Source organism: Leptodactylus fuscus, chromosome 1 (genome assembly GCF_031893055.1).
Source record: "Leptodactylus fuscus isolate aLepFus1 chromosome 1, aLepFus1.hap2, whole genome shotgun sequence".
Taxonomy (NCBI): Eukaryota; Metazoa; Chordata; class Amphibia; order Anura; family Leptodactylidae; genus Leptodactylus; species Leptodactylus fuscus.
In genome coordinates this window covers 156,977,452-156,998,257 of record NC_134265.1, presented here as the reverse complement: position 1 = coordinate 156,998,257, position 20,806 = coordinate 156,977,452, and the positions used below count along the sequence as shown (strand labels likewise).

Genomic DNA, 20,806 nt, shown 5'->3' with positions numbered 1-20,806 from the left:
AAAGGCGTTATGCATGGCGTCCAAAAAGAAACAGCATTCCAAGAAAAACACTTGCTACCCACTGTAAAATTTGGTGGAGGTTCCATCATGCTTTGGGGCTGTGTGGCCAATGCCGGCACCGGGAATCTTGTTAAAGTTGAGGGTCGCATGGATTCCACTCAGTATCAGCAGATTCTTGAGAATAATGTTCAAGAATCAGTGACGAAGTTGAAGTTACGCCGGGGATGGATATTTCAGCAAGACAATGATCCAAAACACTGCTCCAAATCAACTCAGGCATTCATGCAGAGGAACAATTACAATGTTCTGGAATGGCCATCCCAGTCCCCAGACCTGAATATCATTGAACATCTGTGGGATGATTTGAAGCGGGCTGTCCATGCTCGGCGACCATCTAACTTAACTGAACTTGAATTGTTTGTCCAAAATACCTTTATCCAGGATCCAGGAACTGATTAAAAGCTACAGGAAGCGACTAGAGGCTGTTATCTTTGCAAAAGGAGGATCTACTAAATATTAATGTCACTTTTCTGTTGAGGTGCCCATACTTTTGCACCAGTCAAATTTTGGTTTGATGCATATTGCACATTTTCTGTTAGTACAATAAACCTCATTTCAATCCTGAAATATTACTGTGTCCATCAGTTATTAGATATATCAAACTGAAATGGCTGCTGCAAACACCAAAATATTTAGAACTAAAAATGATTAAGATTAATAGGGGTGCCTAAACTTTTTCATAGGACTGTATATATATATATATATATATATATATATATATATATATATTTTTTTTTATTTTTTTTGTGTAATCTTTTTGTTCTTAACAGTGGTATTACAAATGGAAACCTTCAATATTCACCACAATGTCTTTGGTTTACCTGTAGTACCATTTTACAATGGATTTGTGAAATGCCCCTTTTTTAAAAAACGTACAGTAAATGGATAGTGTAAAAAAAACTGTTGACAGAATTAGAATCACAATTTGTATGAGATTAATTCTGGGCAAAATTTATGACACAGTTTGTTTGTTTGTTTTTTTTTAGTTAGGTGCACGGAATGTTGGCATACAAAGCACATATCAAAAACTGCATAAAAAATTGCTCAAATGATAAATAACCCCTAGTGTTGTTTGGAAAAACATGAATGCTTTTGAGGCAATTCTTCATACAGAAATGGAAGGAATTGGAATGATAAGTATGAAGGAAGTACTAATACTTCTCATTCGGGCCGGATATAAGTATGAAGAACGTACTAATACTTCTCATTCCGGCTGAATATAAGTATGAAGGAAGTACTAATACTTCTCATTCGGGCCGGATATAAGTATGAAGGAAGTACTAATACTTCCCATTCCGGCTGGATATAAGTATGAAGGAAGTACTAATACTTCTCATTCCGCCCGGATGTAAGCATGAATGAAGTACTAATACTTCTCATATCAGTTGGATATAAGCATGAAGGAAGTACTAATACTTCTCATTCTGGCTGGATATACTGTAAATATGAAGGAAGTATTAATACTTCTCATTTCAGCTGGATATAAGCACGAAGGAAGTACTAATACTTCTCATTCGGGCCGGATATAAGTATGAAGGAAGTACTAATACTTCTCATTCCGGCCGGATATAAGCATGAAGGAAGTACTAATACTTTTCATTCGGGCCGGATATAAGTATGAAGGAAGTACTAATACTTCTCATTCCGGCTGGATATAAGCATGAAGGAAGTTCTAATACTTCTCATTCCGGCTGGATATAAGCATGAAGGAAGTTCTAATACTTCTCATTCTGGCCAGATATAAGTATGAAGGAAGTACTAATACTTCTCATTCCGGCCGGATATAAGCATGAAGGAAGTACTAATACTTCTCATTCCGGCTGGATATAAGCATGAAGGAAGTTCTAATACTTCTCATTCCGGCTGGATATAAGCATGAAGGAAGTTCTAATACTTCTCATTCTGGCCAGATATAAGCATGAAGGAAGTACTAATACTTCTCATTCGGGCCGGATATAAGTATGAAGGAAGTACTAATACTTCTCATTCCGGCCGGATATAAGCATGAAGGAAGTATTAATACTTCTCATTCGGACCGGATATAAGTATGAAGGAAGTACTAATACTTCTCATTCCGGCTGGATATAAGTATGAAGGAAGTACTAAAACTTCTCATTCGGGCCGGATATAAGCATGAAGGAAGTACTAATACTTCTCATTCCGGCCGGATATAAGCATGAAGGAAGTATTAATACTTCTCATTCGGACCGGATATAAGTATGAAGGAAGTACTAATACTTCTCATTTCACCTGGATATAAATATGAAGTAAGTACTAAAACTTCTCATTCCGGCCGGATATAAGTATGAAGGAAGTACCAAAACTTCTCATTCCGGCCAGATATAAGTATGAAGGAAGTACTAATACTTCTCATTCCGGCTGGATATAAGCATGAAGGAAGTATTAATACTTCTCATTCGGACCGGATATAAGTATGAAGGAAGTACTAATACTTCTCATTCCGGCCGGATATAAGCATGAAGGAAGTACTAATACTTCTCATTCGGACCAGATATAAGTATGAAGGAAGTACTAATACTTCTCATTCCGGCTGGATATAAGCATGAAGGAAGTACTAATACTTCTCATTCCGGCCGGATATAAGCATGAAGGAAGTACTAATACTTCTCATTCGGGCCGGATATAAGTATGAAGGAAGTACTAATACTTCTCATTCCGGCTGGATATAAGCATGATGGAAGTACTAATACTTCTCATTCGAGCCAGGTATAAGTATGAAGGAAGTACTAATACTTCTCATTCGGGCCGGGTATAAGTATGAAGGAAGTACTAATACTTGTCATTCCGGCCGGATATAAGTATGAAGGAAGTACTAATACTTCTCATTCCGGCCGGATATAAGCATGAAGGAAGTACTAATACTTCTCATTCGGGCCGGGTATAAGTATGAAGGAAGTACTAATACTTCTCATTCCGGCCGGATATAAGCATGATGGAAGTACTAATACTTCTCATTCGGGCCAGGTATAAGTATGAAGGAAGTACTAATACTTCTCATTCGGGCCGGGTATAAGTATGAAGGAAGTACTAATACTTGTCATTCCGGCCGGATATAAGTATGAAGGAAGTACTAATACTTCTCATTCCGGCCGGATATAAGCATGAAGGAAGTATTAATACTTCTCATTCGGACCGGATATAAGTATGAAGGAAGTACTAATACTTCTCATTCCGGCTGGATATAAGTATGAAGGAAGTACTAAAACTTCTCATTCGGGCCGGATATAAGCATGAAGGAAGTGCTAATACTTCTCATTCGGGTCGGATATAAGCATGAAGGAAGTACTAATACTTCTCATTCGGGCCGGGTATAAGTATGAAGGAAGTACTAATACTTCTCATTCCGGCCGGATATAAGCATGAAGGAAGTATTAATACTTCTCATTTGGACCGGATATAAGTATGAAGGAAGTACTAATACTTCTCATTCTGGCTGGATATAAGTATGAAGGAAGTACTAAAACTTCTCATTCCGGCCGGATATAAGTATGAAGGAAGTACTAAAACTTCTCATTCCGGCCAGATATAAGCATGAAGGAAGTATTAATACTTCTCATTCGGACCGGATATAAGTATGAAGGAAGTACTAATACTTCTCATTCCGGCCGGATATAAGCATGAAGGAAGTACTAATACTTCTCATTCGGACCAGATATAAGTATGAAGGAAGTACTAATACTTCTCATTCCGGCTGGATATAAGCATGAAGGAAGTACTAATACTTCTCATTCCGGACGGATATAAGCATGAAGGAAGTACTAATACTTCTCATTCGGGCCGGATATAAGTATGAAGGAAGTACTAATACTTCTCATTCCGGCTGGATATAAGCATGAAGGAAGTACTAATACTGCTCATTCGGGCCGGATATAAGCATGAAGGAAGTACTAATACTTCTCATTCCGGTCGGATATAAGCATGAAGGAAGTGCTAATACTTCTCATTCGGGTCGGATATAAGCATGAAGGAAGTACTAATGCTTCTCATTCGGGCCGGATATAAGTATGAAGGAAGTACTAATACTTCTCATTCCGGCCGGATATAAGCATGAAGGAAGTACTAATACTTCTTATTCGGGCCGGATATAAGGATGAAGGAAGTACTAATACTTCTCATTCCGGTTGGATATAAGTATGAAGGAAGTACTAATACTTCTCATATCAGCTGGATATAAGCATGAAGGAAGTACTAATACTTCTCATTCCGGCTGGATATACTGTAAATATGAAGGAAGTATTAATACTTCTCATTCCGGCTGGATATAATTATGAAGGAAGTACTAATACTTCTCATTTCACCTGGATATAAGTATGAAGGAAGTACTAATACTTCTCATATCAGCTGGATATAAGCATGAAGTAAGTACTAATACTTCTCAAATCAGCTGGATATAAGCATGAAGGTAGTACTAATACTTCTCATTCCGGCTGGATATACTGTAAATATGAAGGAAGTATTAATACTTCTCATTCCGGCTGGATATAAGTATGAAGGAAGTACTAATACTTCTCATTCCGCCTGGGTGTAAGCATGAAGGAAGTACTAATACTTCTTATTCTGGCTGAATACATTTCTGCGTGGTGTTTTTCCAAAAAACCACATACTAGTACCTCTAGGTATATCCCGCATATAATACTCAATATTGTTAAAACTTCCTTGTGGAGTCAAGAATGCTACTTACAACAAGCCAGAGAATGATAATATGATAAAAATACCACATGTGTATGAATCCTTACAATAATTTATTTAGTGAATTTCCAATAACATTAAGGAGTGACTATGTTATCTGGAGGTGATACAACATGCACAACTTTTTGTATCTGGAATCAGATCCACTTCTTTACTTGATCTCATCGGTTTCTACAAGATGAGATTACTTTAAATATTTCATTACGGCCTGGCAGCGAGGTCTTCCAATGTAGCTCCATGCAACTCCTATACGTGTGACAAAGCCGAGCTTGTTAAATCAGGCTTTCAGGTGGCAGATGTTCAGGTAATTTAGTAATGAACAAGGAGATGGTCAGATACATCTTGCACATGAATGAAGTACAGCTGCTGTGCACGCTGCTCAATATACGCTTCCATGTAGCTGCCATGAAGATAAGGGTCAAGCCTTTCATAATTGGGCTCGTTGCATTTAAGATACGTTTTGAGATCTGCATAAAACATAGCAGGAGGTTATCCCTGTCTTTATACTGTATAAAAAGCCTTTGTCAGTGATTGAGGCTCTCGCGCTCTTCTATCATACTGCAGTGCACATCTCATCATTGTGCTTCAGGTCATGGAAATTAACAGGGGATGTCATTTGTAATGTATTAATGAAACAGAGAAGAACTTATTTATGGGTTTCAATTATCATTCAGAAGAGGAGTTAATTATGGTTCAGGGACTTACATTTCCCTCATTCACAGAATGAACCGCGTTTTATTACTGGCTCCACCGCACGGCATTTACTGTGATAGAAGTAGAGAGAGGATGTAAGCATATAGTGATGCCTAGATGTTCTATGCTATACATGTACAACCTTGGATGTATAAAGGACAAGATCTGTTTTATGTTGTGACCAATAAATAGAGTACATTGTAATGTTATTTATATGTGGCTTTTTTCCAGTCCTTTAGGCTAAGGCCCCACATTGTGGAAACGCAGCATTTTTTGTTGCAAATTTTGCTGCAGTTTTTTGAGGCAAACCCAGAAGTGCATTGAGCAGAAGGGAGACGTATAAGAACTTCCTGTATATTTCCCATTCCTTTTGTAGCTACTCTTGGCTTTGGCTCAAAAAACGCAGCAAAATCTGCAACCATAAAAGCTACGTTTCTGCAATGTGAGGCTTCAGCCTATGGGTGTATTCAGACTTGCCATTTTTTTGTTTTTGTTTTGCCTTGCCTTGAATATTGGAGGGAATTTGTGAAACTGGAAAATGTGAATACACAAGTATAGAAATGCTGTGAACTGTACTATATTTCAGGACTATTTTGTGCAGAATCAGGGACATGTGAATACATCCTTTAAAGAGAATGTCCAAGCTCAAATATTTTTTTAATTAGGCTTAGGGAGGTGGAAAAAAAAAACCAAAACATACTCACCTGTCGCTGGTTCTCTGGTGTCCTCCCAGCACGGTGCGGTCCTTTGCTCAGTTGTCTTCTTGCAGTAGAATTGCTTGCTGGCTGTGATGTCTTGGGCCCCTTCATGTGTGGCAGGGACTTCCACCAGAAGAAAACAATTTAGCTTCTGTACCAGACCACGCTGGGAAGCAACGGAGCACCAAATATAGATGGGTATGAAATAAAATGCAACCCCACCCTCTACCAACCCATTGCTACCTGCCATAAAGATGAGTCAATTACACTAGTGACATGGGGTGTCACCTGTTGTAGAATTTCCAAGGGATACCATGCAGTATATTTGAAACAGTCATATAGTTACCTCCGAGTACATAAAAGTCTCTTATTTATAAATGGACTCTCTTATTGGAAAATTTGCCCTATCAGCTTATCTTTTTGCAGGGTCTTGTTCAACCAATATATAAAGAAAAAATATTCTACTTTTGCTATAATTAGTTCAAGGAGAACAAGAGCTGGGTTTGCCTGATGCTGTAAAATGCTCTTCCTAGTACTACTAGTCCATATGTTCACAGTGAAGCTGTCCGTAATAGAATAGCGCCCATAATGTAAAAATCGCCCATTAAGGGGTCAGATTCATGTAGATGTTAATGGTATGAGCAAAATGGTTAATAACTAAATTCTAATACGCCTTGTTTGTATCCACGACCATTTCCTCCTCCTTACTGAAATGATCAGACGAAAGGAAACATTAATAATTTCCAAAGACCGGCTCACTCAGGAATCAGCAGCAACTAAACGTGCATTGGATAATAAGACAATATTGTATTTGTCATATTTATACAAAAACACATAAAGTGTTGCAAATGATTTATTGTATCTTCAATTCTTTCCTGAAGCCGGACAACAACATACCCTTACACAGAAACTCAGATGTACAGCCAGAATACTGGAGGCAGTTACTTTGACACCCAAGGCGGATCTGCACAGGTGACAACAGTGGTCTCCTCTCACAACATGGTCGGCACTGGAGCAATTCAGATGGGGGTCTCTGGAGGGCAGATCATTAGCAGCACTGGTGGAACCTATCTGATTGGCAACTCCATGGAAAACTCAGGCCACTCTGTGAGTCATACAACCCGTGCCTCTCCAGCAACAGTAAGTGCTTTCTGCAACTTCTTTTCCAAAAGATACAGGTGTGAACAGACCATTGACCTTCTCCTTGGCAACTGCAAATGTCAGACTAGGCTGTAGCTTGTTCCTTATGCATTTCTTTCTGATAGCTAATGAGCACACATCATTTTTTCTTGGTAATTGTTATCAAGTGCTTGTCACCGTGGAGCTACTTGTCACCGATTGAACCACGTTTCACTATGTATAGAAATAAATACTGCTGGAAATGTTACAAATAGATGATATTTATCCTTGCCGCTTTCTCTCTTCCAATTTACTGTTCCTATTGTGCTCAGGTTTAACAAGACTTTCATATTCTTTGTGACTTTGATAAATTAGGAGCATAGGGAAGCGTGTGTTGAAGCAACGGAAGATTTGGAGAGACAGTACTGACTATAGTGCAAATAGATATCAGACCTAGAAATGTGTGATCATTAGTGTGGAAGTGTAAGACAGAAACAGGGGGTTATAGAAGTTAAATAATGGGGGAAGTGGCAGGAGATGGAACTTCAGTAACTTGTCAATAGAGGGTATTGAAACAGGCTCCAGCATGGTTCGAAATAATGTCATTGGACTATTTCAAATGGTTATATTTGTGAGACATGTCTATATTTTATGTTTCAAAATCTTTCACAAGTTATATTATCTCTAATACGATAGAAATTTAGCAAACAGTATTTGGGCATCTTTGTGGTCCTAATCTAAGGCTAGAAGCACACAGCAGTACATAAATACTGGCCATGTGTCAACCGTTTTTTTTAAATGGACGTCACACGGGAGCATTCATTTTAATGCCAGTGAAGGGGGCTATTCACATGACTGCTATTTTGACACAGACCTTCAAAATATAGGTCATGTCCTATTTTTGGCTGTTTTCATAGATCCCTAAATACACTCAAATGTATGGGGGAGCCATAAAAGTGGGTGCCCTCTTCTGTGTGCCTTGAGGTTTATTGGTCATGTTAAGCAGAATAAAAATGTCTTAACTTTTTGTTAGTTATGGTGAAAGTCACAATAAAGATATTATATGATTTATTTATTACAGAGGCAAAATAAATATTTTTAACAACTAAACTCTTCATATATTGTATCTGCAATATCAATAGTCTTATAGCTCTATAGCTTAAAAATAATGTACATGTAAAAATATATACATATAATTTTTGGGGGAGTTTAGAGCCTAGTGATGCTTGCTGAGATAAAGGCCTCAATAATAAAGAACATAAATCTGCCATTTTCTGACATAATGTCCACCCCCTTGCAGACAACCATATGAATGATCAATGGGATATCTGAGTTTTTGCACACTGAGCCATTAATTTCTATGGGCCCGTATACATGACCATGAATTACACGGTCCCCTCTGCGGGCTAACAGTCTGGACCACAAAATATGGAACAGGTCCGATTTTGTGGCACTGCTTCTGTGACTCCTATTCATTGAATTAAAGGAGCCGTGGAGGCAAAGCCAGTGCACAGGTGGCACATGGATGACATCCTTATGTCTTCTGTGCACCGCCCATGCTGTTCAATGATGGCAGCCGGTTAGCACACGGTCGTGTGCAACCGACTTACGTCTGACAGCATATTATCCTAGCCAACTGTCCTCAAACAATGCCACTTAATAGCTCACACCAGACTGTGTGTGCATGCAGGACAAATAGTAGCACAGTTTTAACTTCAACACATACCACACAAAATTATCTAGAATATTGTGCCAGCCATATACCAAAGTCAGTAACATAGAGGTGCCACTGCTGCTACAGTGCCAGTGATACAATTGCCCATACTGGCAATAGTTGGAGTATATCCCATACAAATATGCTACAAACATTGCTCTTAAAATGGCCAAATCCATCAGATAGCTGTCTGCCAAATACTCATTTGTCTGACAGCTGCACCTTCCAAACCCGTAATACGTATTCACACTAGGCTGGACACACATACTGTATGTACTCAATGGGGGAGAAAGCTCCTGTCAAACTCTTTCAGCAGAAGCTTATCTCTCCTGAGAACAAAAACATTGCTATATTGAATTCCAAGCCTATCTGCCCCAAGCATCTCCTATGGGGGAATAGCCTTCAGAAATAATAACAGATGTTTTATACACCTGGATTGAATCTTGTCAGGTATCCTGAAAGAGGGTTGGGTGGTCAAAATAAGCTGATAGGGGCCTGCAAGACCCATGTGGCCTTTGCTTCACATTTCACCCTCCCTATACATATTGTAGTTAAGTACTTGCATATGTTAAAATGCTCCCCCTATGTGTAAAGCTCCATTAACAAAATGCTACCGCCACTTTCATTTAAAGAGTTAATATGTTTAACAATGTATTATCTTTTGTTCTTACTAGGTTAGCTATAATTATAGAAATTGCACAATAAAATGATTCATTTGACCATGAATTGTACAATAACACACTCTGCCTTCTGTGCATTCTTGATCACTTTTTCTTACATTCCTTTTATACAAGCTTCACACCTTTAAGCCTCAGATACACTTAATTGGAACATTTTTACATACTATTAAATTATATAGAAATCTCCAAATGATCTAGATCGCTTGCAATGTATCACGCTCTGATACTGCATTTCATTTTTTTTCCTTTACAGTCGAATGTTAAATAAAGGATTATTGGATGTAAAAGGTCAAATTCCCAATTGATAGTGAAATGAAATGAATCATGTTGTTGGTATAATGAAAAAGAATCTTTATGGATGAAACAGACTTATTACCCTGGCACCTAATTATACCAAGGCTTTGCTCAAAATGTTCCTGCATCTTTTTATACCTGTTATTATTTTACCAGTCTAAGCTTAGGTCAACTGCTTGAAAAATTACTAGGAAGCTTACAGAACTAACATACTTTATATTGGTTGGTAGTCACAGTATGCACTTAAATGGCACCTGGCACCAGATTTTAGGGCACTAAACTACCAGTACGTCCTTGTACTGCTGAGCTTTAGTGTCCTAAACATGCCCCTATCAAAACTGTCCAATGTAGCATTTTGTCTAAAAAGGTGTTATAATGCAGAAATGCAGGAGAGTCATGGGAAGAATCCATAAGTGTGCAGTGAAGATGAAGCCAGTACACCTCACTGGATATATGTGAAGACTGTCAGGACACTTCCCTAGTAGTTCCCTGAATTATAAATCTTTTTAATGGATAACAACCTGCTGGCGGATTAATGCTCTTAAATCTAGTGATAGGTTCCCTTTAAGAAAGTAAGATAGTAAGATCTGAAAACGATTGTTTATCTTCAAAGAGGATCTTTTTCCTTTATCCCCCACCATTCTCGAGTCATCAGTGCAGTTAGTTTTGGTGCCTGAAATATCCCTCTACTGTCAGTTTAAGGCAGGAGACAGAAGGGGGAGTGATTCTGAGATATGACACTGATTGGAGCTCTGAATCGCGCCCCTTTCCTGCTCCTCCCTGACATCGCCCTCCTGACAGTACAGAGACTAGATAGCATATTAGACAGCAGTGACTGCTTCAGAACAGTGAGGTCAATAGTTAGTCAGAGATGAAGCAGATCAGCGTTGGATCAACCCCAATGTGTGTGTCAGGATAATGCAGAAAATGTGACTTATAGAAAAACGGGCTCTCATGTTTACATTTAGGTTATTACTTCTTTAATGCTTTTTTGTTTCTTTTATTGGAGTTGAACCCCTTAGTAGTAGTAGTTATCAAAGAAAGTTACTATATCAAAGTCTGTGTTGTGTCATTTTTCAACAGCACAAATGAAATAAGTCGACTAATTGTGGCTCCATGAAGGAATTATTTCCACACCAATTACACATCATACTGTCATAGCTTACTAGAAAAATGATGATTTCTAATCCATATACATTTATGCAAGACCTAAAAAGCACAGATTGACAGTACCTTTCTAATTTCTGCATGTTTCATGATCACCGTCTAGTGAAGAAGTGATTATTTCTGCCAGGCTATAAATAGTAGAAAGTATTCCGAACAAGGCCTTACTGGCAGCATTTTAGTGTCAAGCCGCTAAGCATTGCAAAGCCTTGTCAAACTCACAAAAAATGCTTCCTAACACTGTCCTATTTCCCTTTCCTTTCACTCTCAATGAGGTACCTGTCTGAAAACCTATTACTTTAGCCCACTCTCCTCTTCTCTTCCATGTCTTTTCTGTCAAAACACAAGTAGTATAAGCTGAGACGAGGTGACACCGAGCATCATCTAGCAATGCTTCATAGACGCCGCTCAGCCTTTCATCACTTCCCACTTACTTAAATTCAGCTCCACGTTCTAACTACTTCTGGTGTCAATGGTGTTCATACAATTCGGATAAATATTGGATATGTTGGGCACAAAGGAGCTGAAACTCACCATACTATGTTTTTCATAAAACACTTCACCTTCCAATTTCCCTTTCATAATCTTGCCTGAGGACTTGCACATCCCCACGTTCAAGTCAGAGTTGGGTTTGCTAACAAACAGATGAGGTTCCCATGCTTCTGCTCACCCAACTAAGTAACCTGGTAAAACTTTATAAAGTTTTTCATAGGGCTGTGCAATAAATCAAATGAATTGAATTAATTTGGCACATCAAAGAATTGTATGATTTTTATCAGGATTGTGAAATTGATGTTAGCCCTGCCCCAGATAAATTCTATGTAGGCTTTCTCTTCCAAAAGCTTCTCCACTATAGTCAGTAGTTGGTTGGTAGGACCAGGAATCCGGCAACAAATATATCTCACCCCCATATTAAAATCAAGATTAAGGGAGCCTTCACACGGAGTAAACGCGCGTGTATTTTTACAAAATACACGTGTAAAAATAAGACTCCCATTGACTTCAATGATATTTTTACACGTGTAAAAATACGCCTGTAAAATGTCATTGAAGTCAATGGGAGTCTTATTTTTACACGTGTATTTTTACATGTGTATTTTGCAAAAATACACACACGTTTACTCCGTGTGATGGCTCCCTAAATCGAGAAATTCCCCTTAACCTTGAATAAAATAAAGATTTTATTTTTAGGCAAATATTGTCTAGCCATAGTTGATCATGTATAAACTTATAGAACCGCAAAGTTACCAGAATTACTGTTGCCGATTTATTTATTTTTTCAAGTACATTAAAGTATGTGCTATCGATACATTACACCCACAAACACACTTCATACATTCTTTACCCTTATAGGAGTACATGGTGTAAATTTCTGCAGCTATTTTTCCACTACAATCAATGTGTCCTGTGTGAATCCAGCCTTAGGCCAGGACAACACAAAACAAGGCTAACCCACACGTTGAGACTAAAACTGAATGAAAAATTGATATGTTGCAGGAGGCCGCAGTGTGTTCTCACTGTGTGAAAGGATATTCACTCATTCCTCAAACCATAAAATTTGGATAGACTCCATTCAACATACCATAACATGAGCAGTAAAAATGCTCTGCTACTTTTAAGGCCAGGGCACCATGGGCTGTAATCACTGCGATTTTTCCACCGCAGGAAAAATTGCGACATTTACAGTACTTGCAAAGTGGACGGGATTCATGAGAGTCCCATGCCCACTTTGTGATAAAAACGACAGCGTGGACACGCTGTGATTTCCAAAACTGCCACGTTTTTGGAAATCGCAGCATGTCAATTATATCTACAGAAATGCCTGCGGCTTTCCTGTAGATATAATGCTAACAGAAAGTCTGCAGAGTAGAACTCCATGAACTTTCTGTTCAAAGTGATGCGGGAAGAACCACGATACGTTCCTGCCACAGTTTTTCCTGCAGCGCTTTAGCGCTGCGAATCGTCCCATGGGGCCTTAGCCTAAGATGCTTTGCTGTAATTCCACTCAGGTTTTGCCAATAAGGCTGTATTCACACTGAGTAACGCTGGCGTTTTTTGTGCTTATTTTTGCACATAGCGCCGCGTTAACGCCGTGTATACGCCGCGTTAATGCCGCGCTATTTTGCGGTGGCGTTGCCCGGCGTTAACGCGGCGTATACGTGGTGTTAACGCGGTGCTATGTGCAAAAATAAGCACAAAAAACGCCAGCGTTACTCAGTGTGAATACAGCCCAAAAGGGTAGAATTGAAAATATATCCCTATTGTTTCTAGAGAACTTTGTAAAAAGAAAAAAAAAAAAAAATCAGACAATTGAAAGGATTGAAATGTTACCCAACCACTTATGCTATACATTGTTGTCCTGATTTTGACCTAAGCAAAACCTTTTCTATTTAAAGGGGTTGTCTTAGATTAGAAAAGAGATCTTCTTTTTATTAAAAGCGACATTTTTTTTCATAGGCTGTGTTTGGTATTGCAGCGTAGTCAGATTCACATAAACGGGTACTGTTTGAGTAATAGGAACTACAGTATGAAAGAATACAGTGGACTCATAGTTAAGACACGTACTGAATTTTTGTTGCTTTTTTAGTGCAGATTTTGCTTCTTTTTTTTTTTTATATTCTTTTTTAACCAAAGCCCGAAGTGTATTTCAATGGAGTAAAAGAGGCGCTAATGCTCCTTCTGGATGAATCCACCCCGGCTTTGGCTCAAAAAAGCAAACACAGCACCAAAGAAAATCAGCTTTCTAGTATGTTGAAGTAAACTTGCTTTGTTGATTCTCTTTTTCCGTAACCTGGTTATGGTTTTATTTGTGTTTTTGGGGGCTCCTACTTTCTTTGATTTGGTGGTGGGTGCTGGGGTAATGAAATGCATGTTCTCTTCCTATTATTTCTTTTGTATGTGTGGAGAGCAGGCCATTAATGTTTTTGATAAAATGTAAATGTCAGTCAATGATGCTTTTGCGTTTTAATGCTATCTTGTCTTGAGCCTGTTTTCAATGACATCTATTATCAGATTGAAATGGCGATTGAGACACTGCAAAAGTCTGACGGCCTTTCAAGTCACAGAAGCTCTCTCCTCAACAGCCATGTAAGTCCCTTCTTTTAATATCCTTTCTTTTCTGCATGCCTTTTGCTAGCTTTATTTCCAGCCCTTCATGTCCTCTTTGTCTTGAAAGCACAGGTTTCTTTCTAATTGACTTTTTTTATATACTTAAAATTGCCATGCCCATCTGTAGCCACTCAATATCCTGGTGACTCTTCTCTGTCATTCATGCAACGTTTTTATAGATCATGTTCATGGGACTTATGCTTTCATGACTACTTCTGAATCATCACAAAATACTACTTATTTTCTATTATTTTGTGTATATCAGGTTACTTTTATACTATTTGTGCATAGTATATAATACAGGATGCAAATGTTATCAAGTACATACTGTACACCTCTGAGTGAAGACCAGAAAACATATAACAAGCATGCAGATAGATATGTGCACTGAGTTCTATAGAAATTACCGTAATACTGATACAAGAAGATATACATACCGTAAGTCCAATGCACAGATGTTAACATATTCTAGGAAGGTGTGCAATACTATAACTAGAAAACAAATGAGTTAAAAAAGTCTATATAAAAGATAAAGATATAATATTTTATATCCTATTATTCTAATATATCCTATTGCAAAATGCAAGTAAGGAAGGGTAAGCAAACTACAAGGACAGCATCCTCCTCAACATGTGCTTCTATAGGCAGCCTTTCTATGGGGGCTTGCTTACACTAGGGGCCACAAAATCACGACCGCAAAATAACGCGCCGTATACGCTCCTAACTCCCATTGAAATGAATGGGAGCATTTTGAGCGCGTCATCTGCCGACACGTGTATACGTGCCAGATTGCGCTCCACTTTCCTCCGTGTGAACTCCCCCTAAGGCTAAGGAGCCCTGCATGTTGCAGAAATGCGTTTTTTGTTTTGGTGTGTTTTTTTGAGCCAAAGTCTGGAGTGGTTTGAAAATGAATGGAAAATATAAGGCTAAGGCCCCATGTGGCATTCTGCAGCAAAAAAGCACTGCGGGAAAAAACGCGGAGGCAACCCATTGCGGTTCTTCGCACATTGTTTTAGACAAAAAGTTTGCAGCGGTTTCCTCTGCAGACTTTCTGTTTCAATTATACCTATGGGGAAACCGCTAGCATTTCTTTTTTCTTTTGTAGATTGTGAGCCCCACATAGAGCTCACAATGTACATTTTTCTCTATCAGTATGTCTTTGGAATATGGGATGGAAATCCATGTAAACACGGGGAGAACATACAAACTCCTTGCAGATGGTTTTGTGCCCTTGGTGGGATTTGAACACCAGGACTCCAGCGCTGGAAGGCTGCAGTGCTAACCACTGAGCCACTTTGTGGCCCCAAAACTGCTAGCATTTCTGTAAGTATAATTGACATGCTGCCATTTCCAAAACCGCAGCCTTTCCACAGTGCGGTTTTAACCAGAAAGCGGACATGTAAAACTGTAATCCTGTTAATATGCTGTAATACTTTGCCCTAACTATAAAATGCCACAATTTTTCGCCACATGAAGCCTTGGCCTAAAGGAAGTTCTTCAATAATTCTGTTAAATCCTTTTCTGACTTTGGCTCAAAAAAACGCTGCAAAATCTGCAACAAAAAAGCAGCATTTTCACAATGTGGGGCCTCAGCCTAAAATCTATTTATTTTGGTTATTAGTTCTTTAGAAGTATAAACCAGCAAATGATGTAACACATTTGCTTTCCAAAATGACTTTCAGGACTTTTCAATTACCTGCCTGGTATCACAAGGCCACTGACATAAATCTCGGGCGCCTGTCATTGTACACTGGATAAAATGATTTTATTTTTTTTTGTTAATATGAAGAGCTAAGTCAGTGTAACATCTGAGGTCCCTATGATTCCACTCCACACTTTACATGGGATTTAATGAGAGGCATGCTGTATTTTGTTTAATTGTGTCCATCATTAGCAGAGAGTGAGACACTTCATCTTACTCCTTACATTATAGAATATTGCTTGGTCTTGGGCTACGTCATTAAATCACAAGGTAATGGAAGGTAGGTCAGTAGGGCACCAACTATTAGAATCATTGAAGTGACTTTTATGCCTCTTACATAATTTAGGCACCTGGGGATACAGTATATAGCTTATATAGGATATAGCAACATATGACGTGGAATGAATGACCTGTAAAATATATATTTTTATTTTTTGACGTTCAATCAGTAAATGTTTTACCACACCTGACGGTATTGATAAAGCTGTTCCCATGAAGGAAGTGGTTGCAAATGACTACCTCAGTTGGAGAATATTGATCTCCTTGTGGAGATCCAGTTGATGTAGAGAGTTAAGCAGACAATGCTTCCTATTAAAATATGCAAAATGGCTCTCATCGGACACTGAACTTAGCACTCTCACTAACATTCTTATTACTAGGTCATATCTTTTAATAAGCTTGTTCCCCATTTAACATTCTAGGTGTCTAAGCACCATTTGTCATATTCATAGCTCACAACAAAAGGTGGTAAGACTGTGGACATTTTCTTGGCATTACAGTTTACATATTCAAAAGACGCATTTTACATTACATGCAAAGTAAATGAGATTCTATCTAATCCCATCCACACATTGCAGAAAAAAATCTGCGCGAAAAGCTCTGTTTTCTAAAATTTCCACATTTTTAAAAACGCATCATGTCAATTATACCTACGGAAATGCTGGCAATTTCCCTATAGGTGAAATGGAAGAAGAACGTGCACAGAGGTTTACTTTCTGTGAAAAACTCTTCGTGAAAGACTGCGATGCCTTGCTGCGACGTTTTTTCCAGCAGCCCTTTTTTGCTGCAGCCCACTATGTAAGGTCTTAAAGAGGACCTTTCATCAGATCGGGCACATGCAGTTCTATATACTGCTGGAAAGCTGACAGTGTGCTGAATTCAGCGCACTATCGGCGTTCCCAATCTGTGCCCGGTGTAAAGCGCTATCGGTCCCGGTACTGTAGCTCTTTACAGTCAGAAGGGAGTTTCTGACAGTTAGCCAGGGACACCTTTCTGCCCAGCAGCGCCTATCGCTCTGTACAGTGTGAGCGGGAAGGAATGCCCCCTTCCCCTCCTGATAATACTCGTCTATGGACGAGCACTGTGAGCAGAGGGAGGGGGCGTTCCTCCCCGCTCACACTCTACAGCGCGATAGGCGCTGCTGGGCAGAAGGGCATCCCTGGCTAAGTGTCAGAAACGCCCTTCTGACTGTAAAGCCCTACGGTACCAGGACCGATAGCGCTTTACACCGGGCACAGATCAGGAAAGCCGATAGTGCGCTGAATTCAGCGTACTGTCAGCTTTCCAGCAGTATATAGAACTGCATGTGCCCGATCTGATGAAAGGTCCTCTTTAAGCTTTAAGGCTCCAGCACTGCTTCTGCAGTCGTCAACTGAGGCTTTGGTTATTTTACTACTGTGATGATGTGTCCATATACCTAAATCTACTGGATAGAGCTGGTATACAACAATCAACTACTAAGACCAGTGATTAGCTATAATAGTCATGTGGAGTATACGGCATGTCAATACCACACCCAAATACACAAAGCCCAATATGGAGGATCGGAGAAGTGGAGCTGGATCAGCAAGAGATTAAATGGGTGAGTATTGTTTGTTTCTTGTTGTTTTATCATATCTTTGGTGGGCACATTTTGACTAAGGCCTTATTGATACATTAATGTTTTCTTGCATGATGTTTGTAAGCCAAACATGGTAGGATCAGGTCCATACATCATGACAATAGTATTATTTAGGATTAGGATTTCTGCCTGTTCTGTGTTTTGACCTGCTCCTGGTTTTAGCTTACAATCACTGATGCAAAACACTGATGTGTGAATAGGCCCTACACTTAAAAAACTTGGTCCCTTGCAGATAGTGATACATACAGTAATATTCCAGGTTTCTCATATGTAATTGTTCTATATAATATACTGGCTTTCATGCTGGGAATTTTAACAAGACCAGATCCTGTCACAAATATAGTGTACCTCATTAGTAGTGTCTAATTAGGAATAGCATGTCATCCATTCATTATATAGTGAAGCTTAGTCTTTCAAACCTGATTGAGGTAGTCAAGGCACCGTTCACCTCTTAAAATGTATGTGTCGTCTAATTAACATGGACAACATGCAAAGGTCACAGAATACAATTGTCCGTAATCTCACCATCACATTTGCTTTTATGATACGTAATAAATAACAGTCTGCAAACCGTAGACGTAGGTTAATAGTTCAAATGCTTGATATTTTGTTCATCATACTCTGAAAGAACAATACACTTGCTGAAAAGTGAATTGAAATGCTCATATAATTCCAACAAGCCTTGAGAAATGTTATTATGTGTCATTTATAAAGCACTCAGCGCTGACAGAAACATTGCTGTTTTTGTAATCATTCATTCTCATGCATGAGAAATATTTTGCCATCAAGATTAGAATTCATATTAGTTTAATATTTTAATTACAATTCACGGCATCTTTTTCTTGGCATGTTCACATTCTGAAAGCAGGGTTTATAGAACTACATGACATACACAAAGATTATCACCCTTCAGATATGATAAAACATGAATATATTTGTAAAATGATGTACAACATGTAGAAAACAAATCGATGAATGTATTGTTTTTGTATGGTATAGCATTTTTTTTTTGCATATTTGCCACACTAAGAGATGTCGAATTTTCAAATCTATTTCACACTCCAGGATGCACTTGGGCCTTCTGGCTAAAACCAAGTATCTGTCCTTTGTCAGTGATGCTACAGGTTATTGGTAATAAATTGGTACAATCAATGGGTGGTATGGTACATTGGTATGGTACATAAGGCTCCAGTAAATCCTAGGGACTTCATTATACCCCATTCACAGGTTACCAGTGTTACTAGTGTGAACCTAGTGTCAGGAATACATACAATATGCATACATTTGACTTGCTCATTATTGAGGACCCTTACTTGTATTCTTACCTGTGCCTTCAGGCTAATAAGATATATCTAATTGATTCTTGGGATGTTGTGCCTCTTTAGGACCTTCCAGGCAAATCTGTGTGTCTGTGTTTTTCTTCTGTAAATACTAGAATGGAGTGGATGAAGTCCGGGGCTGTCTGGATTGCCATGGATCCAGTAATAATAATAATAATAATAATAATAATAATACTTTGACTTAGTATAGGTGCTATTGTAGAAGCACTACCTTCTGTCCCACGTCAAACCAGGTGGGTTAGGGTTGCATATAGGGGAGGCATAGTTAGCCTCTACTTCAACAGTTCAACAGTCAGAAATGCAGAGGCTCTAATTGTGTTAGCTGTGACGGGCTGGCTTGTCTACCGTGGTTCTTTACTAGTTTTTACTCCAGAGCAACCCTTGGGCCCACAGAGCACAGTATGCATTACTAATTTATTTGTGTGACTCAATTCACAATTTATATACACCTTTGTGAGAAAAAGCACAAACCTAGACTTAAAAAACACCCACCTTGACCTCCCCTTTAAAGGTAGACTAAACACAGAAAATACATAAATATCCCAGCATTTCCTCCCTTCTCCTTTCCCTTGGTAGTATTTGGTTTCATAATGCAATGAAAGTTCTGAAATATATGAAGAAATATTCTCTAAATGTCAAAACTGCCTAACCATCATTGCCCTGGATCTGACAACTGGCTGGAACAGGAGATCCTCTGCTCCGTCTGCAGGAGGACAAAAGATGGTTAAGCCCTGCCACTTTGCTAAGCCCCTGCCATCCAACTGAAAATGGATCAGATCAGAAGGATTCTCTGTAGGATATCTATTGGACTGTGTCACTGGACATTGAGAGAGAAACCTATATTTCTTGTTTATTTTTATAATTCATCATTGCTTCCTAGGTTTAGTGTTCATAAGTAACTTATATACCCTTTACTCAGTCTACTATGGAAAACAGCTGGTTGCTTGTACTACCAATAAACAATGGAAGAAAATTGCTGTATTGGTTCTTAAATGCTAGTTAGATTCAGGGATTTTAAATGTCTCTATTCTAAGAACCTTTTTAAAGTACTTCAGTCCCCCGTGTTTCAGCAAGAAGAATACCAATGAGTAATGGAAAAGCAGCCTGTCTGTTCTGTCTTTCACCCTAGTGAAGCTCTTTGCCATATTAATATCAAGTCTAACCTGTATTGTGTTTTTTGTGGAAAAGAACACAAAATCTAAATGCAATAGCCAGGATTCTTTAATCCTGAAATTCTACTCTTTTGTGCTCCAGTCTTGTACACCTGGGACCAGAACTGTTCTATAGCTGAAGAAAAATTATATTATTTTTTCTATTTTAGAATTGATTTTCCTTCAGCTTTCAGGGAGGATTTTGTCATTGCATCACCTTTCTTGATAGACCCTCTTATCTGTTATACTTCTGTAATATTTAATTGCCTTTAGAAATCCTGTCCAGGGTATGGGCTGATAGCATAGGTAGTCTAAAGAAAACAAATAAAAATACTGTGTTTCCAGCATATAGGAAGCACAGAAATCAATAATGTAACATGCATAATATTTTTTTAAAAAATTGCTGAAATTTATGCGTGGACTTCTTTCTTTTATTTGCCATTGTATCAGATTTTCCTTGCACCAAGAAGCCA

General features: G+C 38.6%; 1 protein-coding gene across 5 annotated transcripts in view; it reads left to right on the top strand.

The window, feature by feature from the left end:
• RFX3 (regulatory factor X3) overlaps positions 1–20,806 on the top strand; it is a 213,599-nt gene that overhangs the window by 151,302 nt on the left and 41,491 nt on the right. For 4 of the 5 annotated variants that reach the window (XM_075279001.1, XM_075278982.1, XM_075278989.1 and 1 more), the window contains 2 exons: positions 7,043–7,301; positions 14,145–14,219. In XM_075279001.1, coding sequence (XP_075135102.1) covers positions 7,043–7,301; positions 14,145–14,219 — 334 coding nt within the window. The remainder of the gene's footprint in view (positions 1–7,042; positions 7,302–14,144; positions 14,220–20,806) is intronic. The other variant, XM_075278996.1, reaches the window with a different exon arrangement.